At 43.2% G+C, this 18,301-nt stretch overlaps 1 protein-coding gene across 1 annotated transcript; it reads right to left on the bottom strand.

Annotated features, from left to right (window-relative positions):
- Positions 1–611: 611 nt before the first annotated feature.
- Positions 612–16,325, bottom strand: DGD1 (UDP-Glycosyltransferase superfamily protein). The gene is made up of 7 exons (XM_087698066.1): positions 15,175–16,325; positions 14,920–14,952; positions 3,177–3,264; positions 2,164–2,657; positions 1,785–2,051; positions 1,363–1,709; positions 612–1,252 (listed from the first exon to the last, which is right to left on the bottom strand). Exons 1-7 carry the CDS (start codon positions 15,904–15,906, stop codon positions 724–726), a joined length of 2,490 nt encoding a protein of 829 aa, XP_087554192.1. The 5' UTR covers positions 15,907–16,325; the 3' UTR covers positions 612–723.
- Between the last annotated feature and the right edge of the window lie 1,976 nt (positions 16,326–18,301).

Here is an 18,301-nt window from a genome sequence, read left to right as displayed (position 1 = left end):
TCTTTCGCGGGCTCCAACACCCAACACTCGGTTGAGTTGACTAGCTCCATCTGCCATAGCTGCTGCTTCTCTTTCACAGGCTCCAACACCCAACACTTGGTTGAGTTGACTAGTGCTTGTTGCAGGATTTCTATTACATTTAAAACGTGCAGAGAAACCTCATTGGCAGCTTCCTATTGGTGCTTGTGTAACATAAAAACAGCTCTACTCCTTCCCAGTCACATATACTGGATCTGGCAACTATTATACAGGAGTTCTGATCCACAACCATCCTCGCATAAGCTAAATTTCTTGCGACTCCCAGGGACAACTGCCATTCACTAAATCTCTCATTTTCGCTGAATTGAAAGTTGTCCAATACCCCACACAGACAAACTGTGCATCTACAGACAAACTGTGCTTGTACAGAGACAAAACTGGTTGCCACTCTCAGGTCAGCACTAGAAAATGACTATCACTGTTGTTCATGTACCCTCACAGCTCCACTTAACAGATGTAGTGAAGGTTGCTACTGTTGTTCATGTACCCTCACAGCTCCACTTAACAGATGTAGTGAAGGTTGCTAAATCAATGACCTTGAACACAGTAGTATTCACTTACCAGACAATTGGTGACCAATGGTCGATGCACCAAGCTAGATTAATCCTCATATTGTACAGAGCCGTCTCATATTCTACAGGATCTTTCAATGCAAGGAGGCAGCAAAGAAAGTGCAGAAAATTGCTACCAGCCATACACTGGGCTCTCCACAGCTGGAGCGGGAAGATGCATCTCTTTGCTATGTTGTGAAGTATAGTTCATTGTTCCAGGCAAGGCACCTGATATCAGCCTTGCAGCCTCATTACCAGATGCACAGAAATGAGCAAAGGCAAGCCCGTTATCGATAAGTTCAGACAGATTTGGCAATGACATTGACAGTGTCATTGTCTTCTTCTGCAGCACATCAACCACTGGTATATCCTTCTTTGGAACCTGATCTAGCTCAGCATACTGGATGAACCTATCTGTTGCTGCCTCCCAGGACAAAAGATATAGCTGCTCTGCAGAAAGAGGTACTGGATCTGCAGCCATGGCCTGGTTCACTTTCTCAACAAACTCATGTGACGTTCTATACATTAGACAGTTGGGAAATGAACGGAAAAACTCGTTTGAAGGATGGTCTGCACAGACCACTATTTTCCCCATTGCAAGTGCTTCTGCAGTAGTTGTGCACACAACATCACTGATGCTCGGATTGATGAAAACCTTATAGCTGCTCATAAACAACAAAACAAAATAGATAAAAAAGTCAAGATGCCGTTCGTATTGAAACTACCATTCAAGAAAAGACCTCCCAATAGTTGAAAACGGAACAGAATTTACCCATGAAGAGAGGTGTCTGCATGATCTCTTCCTTGATGAAAGTTGATACTGAGACCAAGTTTTTCAGCCGCAGCTTTTACTTCAGCAGAGTCTTCACCATTGCCATAAACATCCACGCTGAGACTTTGGAGCTCTGTTTTGTGTTTACCTAGAAGATCAATCAGCTCCCTGTAACCTTTTCCCCAGACCATCTTCCCTAAAAAATATGCACCTCCAGAGAAATTTGATTTTCCAGACCCATCCATTCCAACCTTTTGCCCTATCTCTAGAAATTTCGGGCTGACTCCGTGTACATTGCACACAGTTGATCTCGGAAGCTCTTGTGTGGCTGCAGATAGTCGCAAAACCTGCATTGAATGAAATGAATACTTAATATTTTAAGATACATTATTTGACCAATGAATAGGTTGCACAGTGCAGACCTTATGGCAATATATTTTAGTAACCCAATTGTTGACGTGCTCCAACAGGAAGGCTTGAAAAGCACCATTCTTTTCCCTTTTAACATACTCCAGATAGTTTGTATGCACTACTCCTACAACATGTCTGAATTTATCAGTCCAACGCCTTCCATGATAGTACCAATTTAGATGCTCAGGTTCCTCAAGCACTGCAATATCTGCTTCTTTATCAGGGATAAAACGGGAAATATCACCTGCGGCCAAAATGCTCCTTTTTTCCTGGGAAAACTGAAGTTGAAACAAGTAATATAAGACTCAGGCTTACATATCTGCACATCCATGTGATGCAACAGCTCATTTGAAACTATGCACACATGATTTAAAACTCAAGAACCTGTACCTTTCCTGGGTAAAATATCATCTTAAAATCTGGTCTAAAGCCCACTCTTGCTTCCAACCAGTCACGTATATAAGTTTCTTGCTCTTCTGGAGACTCAAACACCAGATTGTTTGGATAGACCAGTCCTTGCTCATTCTTGCACAGCCAAGGAACCAACAAAGTCACAGCTTGTTTGCCATTTTTAGCCAAATACGCCGCCCGAAACAACGGATTAACAGCCGTTCCAGTCATCCAAGGTAAACTAGCCGTTGTTACGATTGCAACATTACGAATGTTAGGATCATTTTCCCTTGTACCATGTTCCCCCCATAAACCTCCTTTATAATGATACCCTGTACTTTGTACCACACTGGCAATCCTCAACTCTAGCTCATCACTGCATTTTTCAGTCTCTCCTGCTACAAGAGGAGCCTCACATGCAGGAGCTTGTAAACACTGCCACTGGTCTTTCCGTTTGCCCTTTTGCAGCATATCACACACTTTTTCTGCAACATCTGCCAGCACATCCAGTGGAACTCAGTATTTAGGCATCATGAATCGACATGTAACTTTTCTAAGACAGGTCACCAGATCACCAAGTTGCTGCACCTATACCTTCAAGACTGAAAATATTTGGCAGCACAAATTCATAGATCTTTAATATCCCAGGGAACAGACTAGTGTAGAACTGAGAGTGTTGCTAATGAAAGGTTTTCGAGGCAGACCCACATAGATCCACTAAAATGGTGTCCTTTTATGAATCGAGTCATTTACCAAAATATGGCTATATCATTTGGAAAACGGACCGGCAAAGAAGCCTAAGGGGAGAGGGAGTATGTGGAAAAACAAAATTAGATGTTGAAACGGGGGAAATAACAAAGAAACTAGTACAAAGCCAGGATACATCTAAAGCGTTTACATTTTGACAAAAGCTTTTTTCTGCAAAAGCACAGGCACAAATATAGAAAACATGCAGCACCACCTAACTGTGAATAGCAGCTCACATACACACAAACCAAAACTTATGAACAGACCTTTCTTGACACCAATTTGATCCAGTAAAGGCTCAGATTGTCTCACAAGGTAAGCTAAGAGTTCTGTCATATCCAATGGTGCAACATCCTGAAAAGAGACCACAGAATCATTAGAATCTAAGGCCATACGTACAGCACTCTGAACACAACCCTTAATCAACTGGTAAGACATCCTGAAGAGAGTAAAAATGTATGACTGGAAAAAGAACTACATTGTGAAACACTTCCTATATACAGTTCTCTTGCTATCTAGATTATTTGCTACCATACTGTTCATTGCTATAAAAAAGATCCGGGAGATTGCATGTACTACAAAGACAAGTTCACCAAAAATAACTTGGTCTACAAATTTTCATACTGGCTGCTCATGAGTAGGACTTCAGACTTTGGTTGGCTCTTGTTAGGGTAAGATGTTGATAACAACACAATCCCTACTCCAGATTTTGGTTGGCTCTTGTTAGGGTAAGATGTTAGAGAACTCATTGCACCAGTGAAAATTGGTTCAAAACCAGCAGATGATACACAGGTTGTTGGCTGGCAACACTTGTACACAAGGATTTCCTTAGAAAACTTAACTTGATATGACCAAGGGCCAGGTAAAAATTTCCTAAGGGGATACCATAAGAGAAGGTAATACAAGAATTACCATACTTTGTAAAAGCAACCAAATTCTATTGAGAACATTTTTCTAGTCCCTGGTTTTAGGACTTGCAGACCAGCAAGTGCGACTAGTAAAACAGTATCTAATCAGACATGCACACACATTTCACACCCTAGTTTTACTCACTTCTGTGATTCTGCTTCTTTTTCTCTCTTTTAGAGCTCTCTTCTGTTCACGCTTTAAACCTCTAGTTCCATCTGGTATCAGACCCACAGACCCCAACTTCACTTCAAAGCTTGCCATGAAGATGGACAATTCCTGTTCAGGAAGTGTTTGCAGTCCAGATCTGTGTTTCTCGCAATAGAAGTGTTCACAACTGATCATCTTTGCTGGTGCAGCAGCATCCAGGACTTCCCGAGTCTATACAGGCAAATCACAGCAGCCAATGGCTGTTTTTTTGCAGTCTAAGGCCTGGTCAACTTTGCCAACCTTTCCTTCACTGAAACTCCCGCTCTAAAGCCATTTGCAACCTAGAAACAGCTGCACTTTTAGCAGATAACTACATTTTCACAGAAATTGTGTTTCATTTTTCTCTGTTTGCGATACAAAACTAGCATGTTAGTCATGGCACTATGCATGTTCATCTTCAGCATCAGACTCACAGAGGACAACTACACCATCTGGAAGAAACAGGTGAAACTACACCTGAACATGCATCAGGACTACATCAAGGTCAAAAGCAAGGAGCCAGCATCCACATCTCCAAAGGTCACAAACAACAAACAAGCAACACAATATCAGCATTTGTCCCAACAAGCATAGAGGCCACATCTACAAAGATTGCAAGAACACAATAGATGATGAAGCAACTAGGCATCAGAGGGGATCCTATCATAGACACCGAGCAATGCTTCTCCATCTCATGGATGTGAAGGACCACAAACTCGTGTACCAGCTATTAAAAAAGTAGAGGGCTGATATGTTTTAGCTCCATCCTTCAGTCCTGGACAAAGGTGAGGGTATTTTTTCCAACACTTCTCAGAATGAGTGCTCTTCCCACAATGTGGGCATGTAGGCTTCTTTGAATTTGTTAGAGCCCAAGAAAGAGTCCAAATGTTTAACCTGCTTCTTCTTGGCCTTCTTGTCCTTGATGGCCCTCCCAAACCTGCAAAAGCCTTAGTAAGGCTGGATCCAATAGTAGCAATCTCCATGAGTTGCTCTTCATGCTCCAAAATAAGCAGAGCTCACTCTTCCCATATAAGAATTTCTAAAACCCTTGAGGTGAGCAAGCTAGTGTAGAAGACATCATACTAGGGAGATGCAACTGAGTAATGAGCATCATTACCATGTTCTCCGATGAGATTGTTCTACTGAGGGATGCAAGCTCATCCTACATGTCCAACTTGTTGATGTGATCCTGCATAGAAGGCGGTCATTAATAGAAAGCATTTGGAGTTTCTTCCCTATTGTGATATGGTGGGCAAAGCTCTTCTCATGGTAGAGAGAAGAGCGCTTCGTCCACACCTCCATTGTGGTCTAAAGTCCATGCACATGCACAAGTATCGAATCTTGCAAACTCATAAAGAGAAAAGATTGCACTCTAAAATTAAGCCAATCCCAAATGGTTGCTTGGTCCATTGTAGAACAAATGCGAGGATCCTCCACTTAATGGGAGATCTGTAGTAGTATCAAACTCCCACAAGTTGAAGGTGTCAAGGATACACTTCATTTTGTAGGACCAAAGGGAGCAGTTCACATCATCAAATCGACCTTCTTTGGCGAGAGAAGGAAGCATGGGCACTTGAATAGAGGGAGCCATCGTGATTGTGGAAGGACCTGTAGTACGGGCCCTATGAGAAAGATGTAGAGAAGCAAGGGGGACTCCCATCTGGCCTATTGAGGTGTTTGAGACAATATGGTGACATCACTCCTACATTCAGTGTTGCATTATAACGTTTGCTATTGTTCGACCTGCTCTTGCCCATGTTTTTAGTGTTGGCTATTGGGTTTGCTTTCTTCAATGTGTTGCTTTGTGCTTCTAATTTCAGCGAGGGTTCTTTAGCATTCACACACTAAAATATACATTGTTATGCCTATTTCTCTTTGTATATGCATGCATGTGTTTGTTTCTTTGAAAGTATGATGTGAAAATACATGCCTAAGGTCCTACATTTGACTTATAGAATCACTTGTGATGGTACAAAACATTGGTGCTTGGATGGTAGAGAAGTACCAATCAAAGACTTAGGAGTAAACTTCTGGTTGCTATTGGAAGCAATTTTTCTGAGCTAATATATCTCGACCCAACCATTAACTACTGGAGTAAATTCAGTCAAGTAGGTGCTTCAAGTAAGGGAGCCATTGAGGCTCGGATTTGTGGTTGACATACCATTCTGAAGTGATTGGACAGCCAATATTGGTTTGACATAAGGCAAAAGAATTGGTTTTTCGAATTAGTCAACAAAGGATTGGGTTCATGTATTGATATATGCAAGGAAATAGGGCCTACTTTCAAGCAAGGGATCTGCTTGTCTATAACAAAGAGGGAAGAGATTAGAAGCTTAGGACCTACTTTCAAGCAAGGGATCTACTTCAATATATAACAAAGAGAGAAAAGATTAGAACTTGCTTAGCATTTTTTGAGTAGTCTGAGGTACCACAAATCAAATTGACTACAGCTAAAGGATGTTCTTGAGTAGTGAGTACATTATCTTCATCTGCACTTTTCCTCGCCATTTTGTTTAAGTGGCTACCTATTTTATTTAGATGAGATTATAATAGCTTTAACACTAAGGCTTAAACATCAATCATAAAAACTTCTTTCATATTGAGCTTGATTGAACTAGTTTTGTAGGCAAACCCTTTCACACTCGTACATGTAGGAGTTATCTCGTCTTCATAGAGGCCTTCGCTTGTTCGCAATGGTGCTTCGAGTCATAGGACTCCTCGACGAGATTTGTAGCAAGACCTTCATCCATCAGAGGGTATAGTCACTATTTGTGACATTTGAATGGTATCTATTAGTGGTGTTGGCACTTTGCCGCTATTGCTGACCATTCGCTAGGCTCCATTGTGGAAGTCCTATATGTTTTGAACTTGGCCTTTTCACTACTCTATTCATGGCCTTACTAGACTTGATACCAGGATTGTCTTCATCAAGCACGCCCTCTTTGTTGAGGATTCTTCTTCAAGTGCCATTTTAGTAGCAATTTGGTAAAAGAGAGGGCCTTACGGGCTTCGTTCCCCTTCCCTTGCGTAGGCTCCTTCGAGAATTGTCTATTGCTGCACCCATCCCTAACTGTGCACCATCTATCCAAAAAGTTTTTTGCACGAATGCAACTTACCAAGTCTTTGGCTGTGAGAATTCCAAAGAGAATAAAGAGAAGATGAAGATAAACACACTTAGAATCAAAAAGTAGAAGTCAAATCCCTTATACTTTCATTGATTCAAGTTTTATATTTCATCACGCAATCAAAACCATATATCTAATACTTGATTCAGGTTACATATTTCATCATGTAACTTGAACCATATAATATAATACCCAAAGCTTGTTTAATTCATGTCTGATTGGTCCTCTTCATGCATCCCAAAAGCATCAACCAGTCTTCTCCTTGTTTACTGTAGTGCTTTCCTTGAGTTTGTTTTTTTTACAAGCCATGTAGCTGCAACTAGTTTTGGCCATAACTTTGTCATACAAAGTCAAAATAGAGACATCCAAGTACTCAAAACGAAGCAAGCAGACTTGATCAACAAGCCAACACAAATAAAATTGCAAAAATTCTCTTAAAATAGTCGTAAACATCACTTTTTTTAATGGTTTACTTTTTTATATGTTTCGGCTTGGACACTTGTACTACTCAAGATAAGTCCTTGCATGTATTTAGATTCACTCAAAGTCCTCGTTAAGTCATTAGAATTGAGAATGCTAAGACGAGAGAGAAATCAAAGATTCTTTATGAGAAAACCCCGGAACCAGTCCGCTACCTACTCCAACCTGCATTTAACGCAATCGCCTCCTATCCCAAGGCCTCAAAAAACTGCCGCCTGCTCAGCATTGCTATCGCCAGCCCCCAATGGGTGTCTTTCTACTGTCACCTGCCTCTTGAAGGCCCCAAACAGCCGTCACCTACAGCAAATGCAAGTTTTTGCACACGAAAAATAACCAACTCTCTCTTTTTTTTTCGTAAAAGGTAATTGTATTAATTACGAAAAAAAGTACAAGATTACATTGTTACATGAGTACAAGAGACACGAGGGCCCTAGGCCAACGTGTGGGAAATCCCCGGACTAGTATACTAAAAAGGTTACACCAATCATGGCAAGGACCCAGAGGCAATTGCCAAATGCCAGGAATGCAAATCCTCCCGAGGGAGCAAGTCAGAGTGCCTGATGAGATCTAGTTGCCAATGCAAGAGCCCTTTAAGGCTTGCAATATGTCGCGGTACATTAGAGGCCGAATCAAAGAGAAAAGCATTTCGGGTGGTCCAAATGTGCCAGCATCCCCAGTATCTGAAAAAGTGAAATAAGATCTGCATATGTAACGGTGGCGGTGTGGGATAGTTTGGGCGCACAAAAACCCAATCGAAAGGAGTAGTGAGGACCCCACCACTGCGCACCAAATTTGCGACAAGAGTGACCAGATATTCTTGGCGAGCGGGCAAGAAAGAAAACGATGTCGGGCCGATTCTGCCGTAGTGGTACAGAAGAAACAATTACCATTCGAGATTCAACGCTTGGAAAGGGCCGAGGCAAGAGGAAGACCACCAATCATCACCCGCCACAGAAAGACCTTGCATTTGAAAGGTGCCTTATTCTGCCATCCCGCCATCAGTGTTGCCTGCCACCATGACAGTGATTTCCGCAGGCCCCAAACAGTATTAGCTTTCACACCCAGCCATTGGTGATCTTTAATGAGAAGATGATACACCTGATTAGTAGAGGCCTTTTCCAGACTCAACCGGCCTGCAAGGTCCCAGTCCTGCCAAGGGCGATCCATAGCCAGGGCAGGAAAGGGTTGCCTACCCTGCAGTTCCTACGAAAGCTTCCCCCATAAATCACGGTATCCGCGCGGGATCCTGAAAAGTCTACTCGCAGTCCGAAACGATGCGAGGACATTGCGAGTAGCAAAGGGTAGCATCCGCAATCGAAATCACACCCAAATGGGCCATGCGGTTAAATCTTGGTCTGAGCTGATGTTTATCTTCCCATGAGAGTAATCTGGATACTGCCAACAATTCCAGTTGAAAAGAATTAGTCTGCAAGCGGTCCCCTACAGGATGCCAACGGGCCTTTTGGAGCACCACTTTCCAAGAGCCAACCAAGTGCAGTAACAAAGAGGACCAGGGACTGGAAAATCGAGAGTCAGCATTAAGGACATGCCACCATGAGGCCCGAAGCCGTGTGTTACCCTGGCGGAGCCCGCTGTCCTCAAGAAAATAACGGGCTATGATGGTCCACGGGTGATGATCCACACACATGGCACGAAAAAGAGACCAACGAAGAGCCAGCATATGAGTTTCTGCATCCAAAATAGCTCCACCACCCATGCGCTTAGGGGTACATGCATGTGACCATGAAATCCAGGAAATGCCTGCCTGCAGTGAATCTTTCTTCCATAGCATGAAACGAATGGGATGAGTAAGAGCCTTCAAAGTAGTGGGCATCCATGGCAGTAATGGCAGGAAATACGTCAGCATTGGTAGCATAATTGTCTGAGCCACTTTGAGGCGGACATGGAACGGCCAGGCTTGCGACTTCCAATACATAAACTTAGCGGCCAGTTTTTGCGAAATCCACTCCAGCAGGTCCTTTGGCCGTACATCCACCCCCAATGGGTATCCAAGATGCCTGGCAATGGAGCCACGGGAAACCACCTGGCCCTGCCAGCCTAATGACTGTAAATCAGGCTCCGTGCAACTGAGAATGGCTGACTTAAAGGCATTGATGCGAAGACCAGAGGCTTGACCAAAGAGCGTCCAAACATCTAATGCCTTGCGAATGTTATCCCTGTCCGCCTGCAAAATCATAAAGGAGTCATCAGCCAAAGATTGGCTAATGAAGTGCTGCCCCAAAGGAAGAGATAACCCTGCCAACTGGGCAGAAGCCGCCATGGAGGATAACATTGAAAGGACCAGGTGAGTCGCCAAGGCAAAGAAGAGAGGACTCAAAGGGCAACCCTGTCGGACCGAGCGTGCAAGGACAAATGGCTCTGTAACCCCACCATTAAGCATAACTCTTGAAGAAGCCTCAGTACTAATGGTATAGATCAATCGGGACATCCGGGTACCAAAGCCCATAGCAGACATAAGATCTGCAAGAAAAGACCAGTCCACACAGTCAAACGCCTTTTCCAGGTCCAATTGAATCAAGACCACTTGCTGATTGGAGTGCCGCGCATAGTCAATAGCCATTTGCACATTTAAGATATTATGCAAAATGTTGCGGCCCTTAATGAAACCATATTGGAGAGGGTGCACAATAGCTGGAAGGTGCTTGTGAAGCCGATTTGCCAGCACTTTGGAAAAGATTTTATACATTGCACCCATCAACGAAATTGGTCTCCAGTGTCGCAACTTTGACGGCGAAGGGACCTTGGGAATCAGTTTGATAAGGCCTTCTTTACATGAAGAAGGCATGACCCCTGTTTCCCAAACCTGCTGAAACATGACCACCAATGGCGTGACCAACTGCGTGGCCAAGTGCTCAAAAAATTCATTTGTGAGACCATCCCAACCAGGACTTTTATCCTTAGGCAAGTGCAACAAAACATCCATAACCTCATCTTCGCAAATATCCGCCTCCAAAGTGGCTTACATATCAAATGGAACCTGCTAGCGGACCAGATGATAGAAGACCGAGCGGGCATGCGTAACCTGGCTAGAAGGCAAGGGAGAAGAACCAAAAAGATCCATAAAATAATTTCTGCACATATAGATAATGGTCTGCGGATCAGTGACCATGCGACCTTCCGAATCCTCGAGCCGAGTCATATTTTCGCGAGCCGGAGAAGCATGCAAGGCGCGAAAGAACTTGTGAGACTGGCAAGCGCTATCTTGCAATGTGTCAGTCAAGGTATGCAGCTTGGCCTGCTGGTAAGATTTCAAGCTAAATACTTCAATGAGATGGGCCAAACGCCGCTCCAGTGACAGCAGAAAATCATCATCTGGGGAGTCCAGGAGCAAGGAACGGACCAAGGCCAATAAGTCCTCTGCTGCATGTCGACGTCGGCGACAAAGGGAGGCATTATGAATCCCATACTGCCGAGCAACCCGCTGCACATTAGAGAGTAGGCGTGCAAACGAAGCTAAGCCCTCAGAGGCGAAGTCCAACAGGAACCTCTCAAGCAATTGCTGCATATAACCCTGAAAAATTGGATGCTTCAAATAAGAGGAGTTGAAGCGTAAAGGGAGCTTATCCAGCAACTGCATAAAAGGTGCAATAGATTGTGTCCGCATCTCAAGCTGGAGGGGGAAATGATCCGACAACGCATATTGCTGCAAGACCTTCATTTCCAGTATCTCAGGAAGAAAATCATCCCCCTGCATGATATACATTCTGTCCAACCGCGACCAAGTAGTGGCATATTGTGCTGAATGAAAAGTAAAACCAGAAACAGAAGGGTGAAGCCACGACCAAAGATCTTGCTTAAGTACGTGCAAAGCAAAGGAGTTCCACACCCGGCTTTCCGGCATATCCATAACCGAATAACCAACTCTCTCTCTCTCTCTCTCTCTCTCTCTCTCTCTCTCTCTCTCTCTCTCTCTCTCTCTCTCTCTCTCTCTCTGCCTAAAAATACTAAATCAGCCTCTACCAATCCCAAAAACATTTTTCTCACTTACATGGATATTTTTGCCGAGTGGCAACCTTCTCATCTCATTTTCCAATAATTTTCAAAATTGATTAATTTTAAAAATTAATTGCAGCCCTTCTGACCCTACCCAAAATTAAATGTGCCCATCCATTGCCTAGGCCATTTGCAACCTGAAGTGGTTCCCAACCTCAAATGACCCTTAGACTGGTATTAATTAATTAATTAGTGCTAGTCCCTAGTGTCACTACCATCGACATTTATTTGCCAGATAGCTATCCTAGGATCAAAACTAGCACCAACTGACAACCAAAGCCCAGCTAGCATAACTTTTCATAACTTTTGCCTTTGCACTCACTGACTCCTTGAGATACTTGAACAGTTATCATGAAATAACTCCCATGTGCATCACATATACCTTACAACCTTGCACATTTTCTTATTAAATTAATCAAATGTTACTAGCAAAATTAAAGCATTTCACAAATTTCATGTCCCCGTAACAAACCTCCCCCTTGAAATCCTTGCAATCGTCCTCAATTGCACTACATTGTGCCAAAGAAAAAGTGTACTGCATTGAAATTTCCATAAGGCATCACAATCACAACATCGGCCACTACCGTCTAAGCATGGCATATGGCCCAAAACTTGCCGAAATCTTTCAACTAGCAAAAACATAACACAAAACTGAAAATCAATCCACAACTATTACTAGAAACCCATTAGATGCATCCATAACTCATGCTTCTTAACTGTCTTGACATTACAAGCATGGTAAAGCATCAACTCAATATAAACTATGGCTAAAACTGTCAATGGCATTCACTAGCATGCTACTGTCCATGAAACCAACTGTAAACCATTGAAAAGTGAGCATTATGTCATCATAAACCGATCTAAAAAATGGTCACAAACTACTACAAATGTGATCCCAAGCTGATCATAAACTAAGTGCAAAAACTGATCAATAACTAATGCAAAACTAACAAGAGCATTCGTAAGTCCGAAAAGCATGACAAGAAACTCATACAACCCAAAAGATATCTGGAAAGTTGTCTTAGGCATATCCTCCAATCTGTGATACCCACTTTTCACATCTATACAGCTCAAATTGGTTGCCCCCTGCAATCTATCCATAGCATCATCAATCTAAGAAATCGAAAACCAATTCTTTGTCGTGGTTTTATTCAAAGCACAATAGTCAATTCACATACGCCATGAACCATCCTTTTTCTACACCAAAAGCAGTGGAGAACAAAACGGAGATGAGCTGGGTTGAATTAGCCCTTTTTTTTTAACAGCTTGTTCAATTGAGCTACACTAACTCTAGCCGATGGAATATTAGGTGGACAATTTCCAAAGACAAGATCTATGCCATGATCTTCAAGCCATTCATGTGACCTTCTAATCCGAACTAAAATTAAATGTGTCTATCCAAAATTAAATTGGCTAAACCATTTGCAACTTGGAGTAGTCTCCAACCTCAATTGACCCTTTGACTGGGATTCATTAATTAATCAATGCCAAGTCCCTAGTATCACCATTGATACTTAATGGTCAATCAACTTTCTGACAACCAAAGCCCAACTAGCATAACTTGTCAAACTTTTGCCTTTGACACCCACCAATCCTCAAGGTCTTTGGCCTGTTACCATGAAAAACTACCATGTACATCACATGTATCTTACAACCTTGCATATATTATTATTATATTAATCAAATGTTACTAGAAAAATTAAAGCATTTCACAAATTTCACATCCCAATGCTTCCTTGCTAACCTCCCTTCTTTCGAGACTTGCCATTGGAGACATTTCTTGGAGACCATTTCACTCTCACAAGGAGGGATTCATACGTCAAAGGGGATACTTTCCATTACAAAAGTGACACCTAGGTTTCTCAAGAGTCATCCAAGTCCTTGAGTAGGCCCACTAGTCCTGGACAAAACTCTCACAATTCCAGATGATATTTTCTTGCTCCTTTTGCAAGTTCCAAATTTTCTAACAGCCAACTTTCTAACCACTTTGAACAATTCTTCCTATTCCATCTAACCCTAATGTTTGAGGATCTCCCTACTATCCTAATCGAGGTCTAAAATTTTTGCAGCTTCAAGATTCGAGGTCTAAGTACCCAAGATCAGTACCAAGCTTCATCAAGCATATATACAATCCCAAGACCAACTTATTGACATTTACTAGAACAGCTCAAGTGCCATTGTCCTAGCTCAATCCCAAACATTTTCAATAGGTGACTTCACTGAGGCATTATTTTTCGATAGTCTTGGAAGTATATTACATTTTGTATCGAGTCTAAGTTGGACATCCTTGATGCATTATTCTTTGTTCAGAGAGGGGCCATGTTTGCCTCGCGTCTCATTATACATGTGTCATTTTGTAGCCCCTCAACTCATTCATTCTTCCACGCTATGTCACTAAGAGGGGTGTTGAGAATCAATGTCCAATTCCATATAGTGGGGAATGTGCACCAAAGTTTAAACATTTGATCTTGCCTCCTATCACATTCTAGGCCAGGCCAGCTTGGTCCTCTTGGAGGTCATCCACTTTTTGCCTTAGATCCAAGGCAGCTATTTCCTTTCTCAAGGTTTATTTAAAGAATACCTCAGCTGCACGTGCTTCAGTTCAGTCTTCCGTATTTTACACTTGGTGTTCAACACCTAGGAGCCTTGCTTTCCATTGTCTTGTGTCTATTCCTTTCACCATTCACACTTCTTTGTGCCTATGTTTCCATCAGCCACGGAAGCCTACAAAATGTATTTGGTTCCCTTGATTTAAGTTGTAAATAAACGGCCTACTTGTCCACTTGCATTCAACTGAATAGTGCAACTGCTAGAGTAATAAGCAAACATTAGGGACGCCATTAAGCCTAATTTATTGGGCACATCAGCCAACCAATCTGTTATCATCATCCTCCTGGTTTCTTACACTTTCTGAGTGAAGTTCCGAGTGCTAGTCATAGGCCAACCACACAGGTTTATTGTCCTTTCTGGGTAATAGCCACAGGGCAGCCAATCTCCACAGAGATTCATAATTGCCTACCTTCACTTGAAGTGTTGGAGAACTGTCTGCTAAAAGGTACCTGACCCTGTGCGCAACTGCTTGCATGACAAGAATTGCCAAGTACTTTGTCGTTTTCCACCTTGTGTAACGCTTTCAGGCTTATTTTCTGTTTGATTGTCAAAAAATAGCACAGCAGATCTATGTTGTACACTTTTCAAAAGGATTTAGCAATTATCTAGATAAGCCAGAACACAACTTGGAGCTTGTGAACATCAAAGACAGACACTTCAGGGAAATAAATGGCAAGATACGCACCTTTCCCTCACAAGACATTGATTGTGTAAGTCCCTGAAATAGAGAACAACCAACAAAAAGTCAGATGCCGTAAATTGGATGGTATTGTATCGTGAAAAACAAAACAAAGAAGGGAGAAAAGAGGAGAGAGGTGCCAGGCAGGGTGGGGGTCAGAGGGATTTGGGGGAGGGGCTGCTGTTATGTAGCCAGAGCATCTCAATCAGTTACACAAAACAACTAAAATCCATCTCAGAGGACAGAATTATAGGTGTTTACCAATGTTTTCTTGACATTTTCCAAAAGTTGTGTCTTCTTCAGATTGTCGAAAAACTCTGAAGGCGTTTTACTTGTGGCAGCAGTAACCTCCAAGTCTTTCAAGCTCTCTCTCACTCGCCTCAATGGCTCCCACTCATCAGCAGAAGACCTTGTTTTCCTTGTACTTCTCTTGCCTTGCCAATCTTTTACCATCAATCGTCGATTCCTCAATGCTCTCTGTGATTTTAAGGAATCAGTATCAGAAGGGGTTTTCAAAAATAAGTCTTCATCATTAACGCGTGGCACAAGGGCATGCTGGAGAATAGACAAGTCAGGCCTCGAAATTGCAGCCCCTCCCCTGCCCCCTAATCGGTTCTGCTGATTGCCGAAATTCGGGTTTGAATGGGATCGTCTAAATTGAGATAAAGGCTTCAGTTTCTTCAAAAACTCGAGGTCCTCGAAGTGCGACATGTTGAGAGCAGTGCTATCTTTGAAAGAACCAAACAAGCTGTGTGAGCTGCTGCTATCCGCTCCAAGCTTGAGGGAAGCTTTCCTGAAATTCTCGAGCTCTCTGTCAAAAGAGTTGGCAAGGTCAGTGAATGACTTTGCCCGAGCTCTCATTCTCTTGATGTCTTCATCTGCGCTCTTCCGCACATCGAGCCAGCTCTTAGATATGAAAGACATGGCTTTCTCAGCAGGAGCAGGGCCGGTATCTGAATCCACACCCCATGGCACCATGCTGAATGCTATCATGAATTGCAGCCTGTGGGGAAACCCTAAACTTACTGCTGAAGAAGGAGGTTATGGTTATGGACGCAGGCAACTAAAGTTCTGATTGGACCAAAGCGAGGCGAAGAGCGAGCTGATTTGCGACAGAGAAAGACGCCGAGCAACCTGATTCTGCAAGAAACCGGGGACGGCAAGGAGAGGCTCAATGCAGGCCGGGGCGGCAAAATACTAGGCGATTACTGTATACAGCTATGGACGGATGATGAGGAGAGCGCATCGTCAAAGCTCTTAAAGATGTCTGAGAGAACACGAGCGTGCCATCGCATTCCTGGCTGCCTCTGCCTCTACCTCTACATCTCTGCCTGCCTGCAACTTGTGTGTGCGTCGTCTTCCCGAAACCACAGCAGCAAAACAGAATGCCAGCAAATACCATTGGAGCACACGACCAATACGTCCCCCCCCGTCCCCCCCCCCCCCCCGCCCAATAAATGTCTTGCCTCCCTCCACGTGGCGGGCCATCATTCGCCAACCGCACCTTCAGGGCGCGTGGTCTTTGCGCAGGGCCCACCCGTATTTTATTTTTTGTTTTTTTCGGAATTTTAGATCCCTTTTTCTCTGGCCTCATAGTTGATTCCCGTGAGATCCCACATAAACGGCGTGAGGTGGTGACTGGTGCGCATTGTGCACAGGATATTCTAGACCTCTAACAAATGCGATAAGATTTAATTCTTCTTTCTTCTTGACTCCTTTCCTCAAGGCTTTCCACACACAATGATCAATGATAGCATCTCCCACGATGAAGGAACAAGCTTTGGAATTTCAATAACCACCAACCCAATCATCATGCGTGTTCCTTCGAATTTCAGCAACTATCAACCATCCATCATCTTACTAGGGAATTTGGGGAGAGAGAGAGAGAGAGAGAGGAAAAAGAGAAGAGAGAAAGATGAGAAATGGATTGTTGAGCGAAGTTGCCACGGCAACTTCGCTTGCCACTTCAAGGCAGCGAAGGTGTCGTGAAGCGGTCTAGCATTCTGTACGTGCGAAGCGTGCGCGTGGAACACTAGTCTATATATCTAATTGATTCCTACACCAAAGAACCAGCTTTTGAGCTTATGTGGCACAACTCTCTCTCTCTCTCTCTCTCTCTCTCTCTCTCTCTCTCTCTCTCTCTCTCTCTCTCTCTCTCTCTCTCTCTCTCTCAGCGAAGCTCCTCTCGCTTGCCCTTTTAACTCTCTTGCTTATGCAGCTCTCCCACTCACATGCCTATGCAGCTTTTTGCACATGCGCACATGTGTGTACACAAAGCCATGAAGCAAGCACGATGGGCACGTGGGGCAAGATACGCTTCTTAGACATTAATGAGCTAGCATGATATCCCCTCACCCTTAGCAAATGTTTTGTTAGCATTGCCCATAAGTGCATACACTTTAAGATGGTACGATGGCATAATCAATCCTCATTCTAAAATTAGCCCTAGTTTTATTGAGTTAGGAGCTGATTTAGTTCATCTTGAGATCATTTTTTGCCTAAATTTTCTTTTTCTTAATCCAAAGCAAAATCTTTAAAAAGGTATGAACAAAAGGGCAATGCCCCAGCACATTTGAGTGGACACTTATTAGCATTGCCTGTAAGCATTGTTATCGGGTATGTGTAGAGTAAGTTGTGGACTGATTTGAAATCGGGTAGGCCCGCTCATATACAGCAGCTCTAAACAGTCCAAAACTGTCAATTTCCAGCCCAAAAACAATGCCAAATCATGGGCAAATCGAATGCATACATTCCCAAGACATTAAGCATCATGTAGATCGCATACGGGCATCAAACAAGGTAACCGGAGTAGAGTATAAGCATCAAATGTCAATGCCAAGTGTGGCTACCCTGTTTCCAGCACTGTATAACAGTAAATAACAGTCCCAAATCAGCCAATATTTCAGGCCAAAATCATGGCATAATCATGTGCATACATTCCCAAGGCACTAGGCATCATGTAGACCGCATACGGGCATCAAATAGCACAACCGGAATGGAGTATAAGCAACAAATGCTAATGCCAATGGTGCTGCCCTGTTTTCAGCCTGTTATGACAGTTTATGATAGTCCCAAATCTGAAGAAATCAGCCCCGAATTATCAAGACCAATGCCCAAAGCTTGAATGACATCAAACATGAAGTCTATAGCCCTCTTGATCAAGGTAGAGAGCAAGAAGCAATGGCCAAGTGTGGAGCTAAAGTAGACGAGTGCTAACAGCCTGGAAAAAAATGGTGCAATCAACCCTGTTGGTGCTGAACTTGCTGCTACTCCACATGGGCTGAAAAGGGGGTAATGGGGGCTCAAGAAGGGCCTATCAAAGGCCTATGACAAGCCTCTTTGAGCCTTGATAGGTGTAAGACACAATATGAGGAGAATAAGCTTCAAG

Source organism: Lygodium microphyllum, chromosome 2 (assembly GCF_053477565.2).
Source record: "Lygodium microphyllum isolate KBCC chromosome 2, Lygodium_microphyllum_v1.1.10, whole genome shotgun sequence".
NCBI lineage: Eukaryota > Viridiplantae > Streptophyta > Polypodiopsida > Schizaeales > Lygodiaceae > Lygodium > Lygodium microphyllum.
The sequence above is the reverse complement of the archived record's forward strand: the minus strand, read 5'-3'. Positions and strand labels throughout refer to the sequence as shown.

Coding starts and splice junctions, on each gene's coding strand:
- DGD1 (XM_087698066.1), bottom strand. CDS start 15,906: ATGATAGCATTCAGCATGGTGCCATGGGGTGTGGATTCAGATACCGGC. Junction 3,265..14,919: donor CAATGTCTTGTGAGGGAAAG/GTGCGTATCTTG, acceptor GTCTCTTTTCAG/GATGTTGCACCATTGGATAT. Junction 2,052..2,163: donor TGATATTTTACCCAGGAAAG/GTACAGGTTCTT, acceptor TTTCAACTTCAG/TTTTCCCAGGAAAAAAGGAG.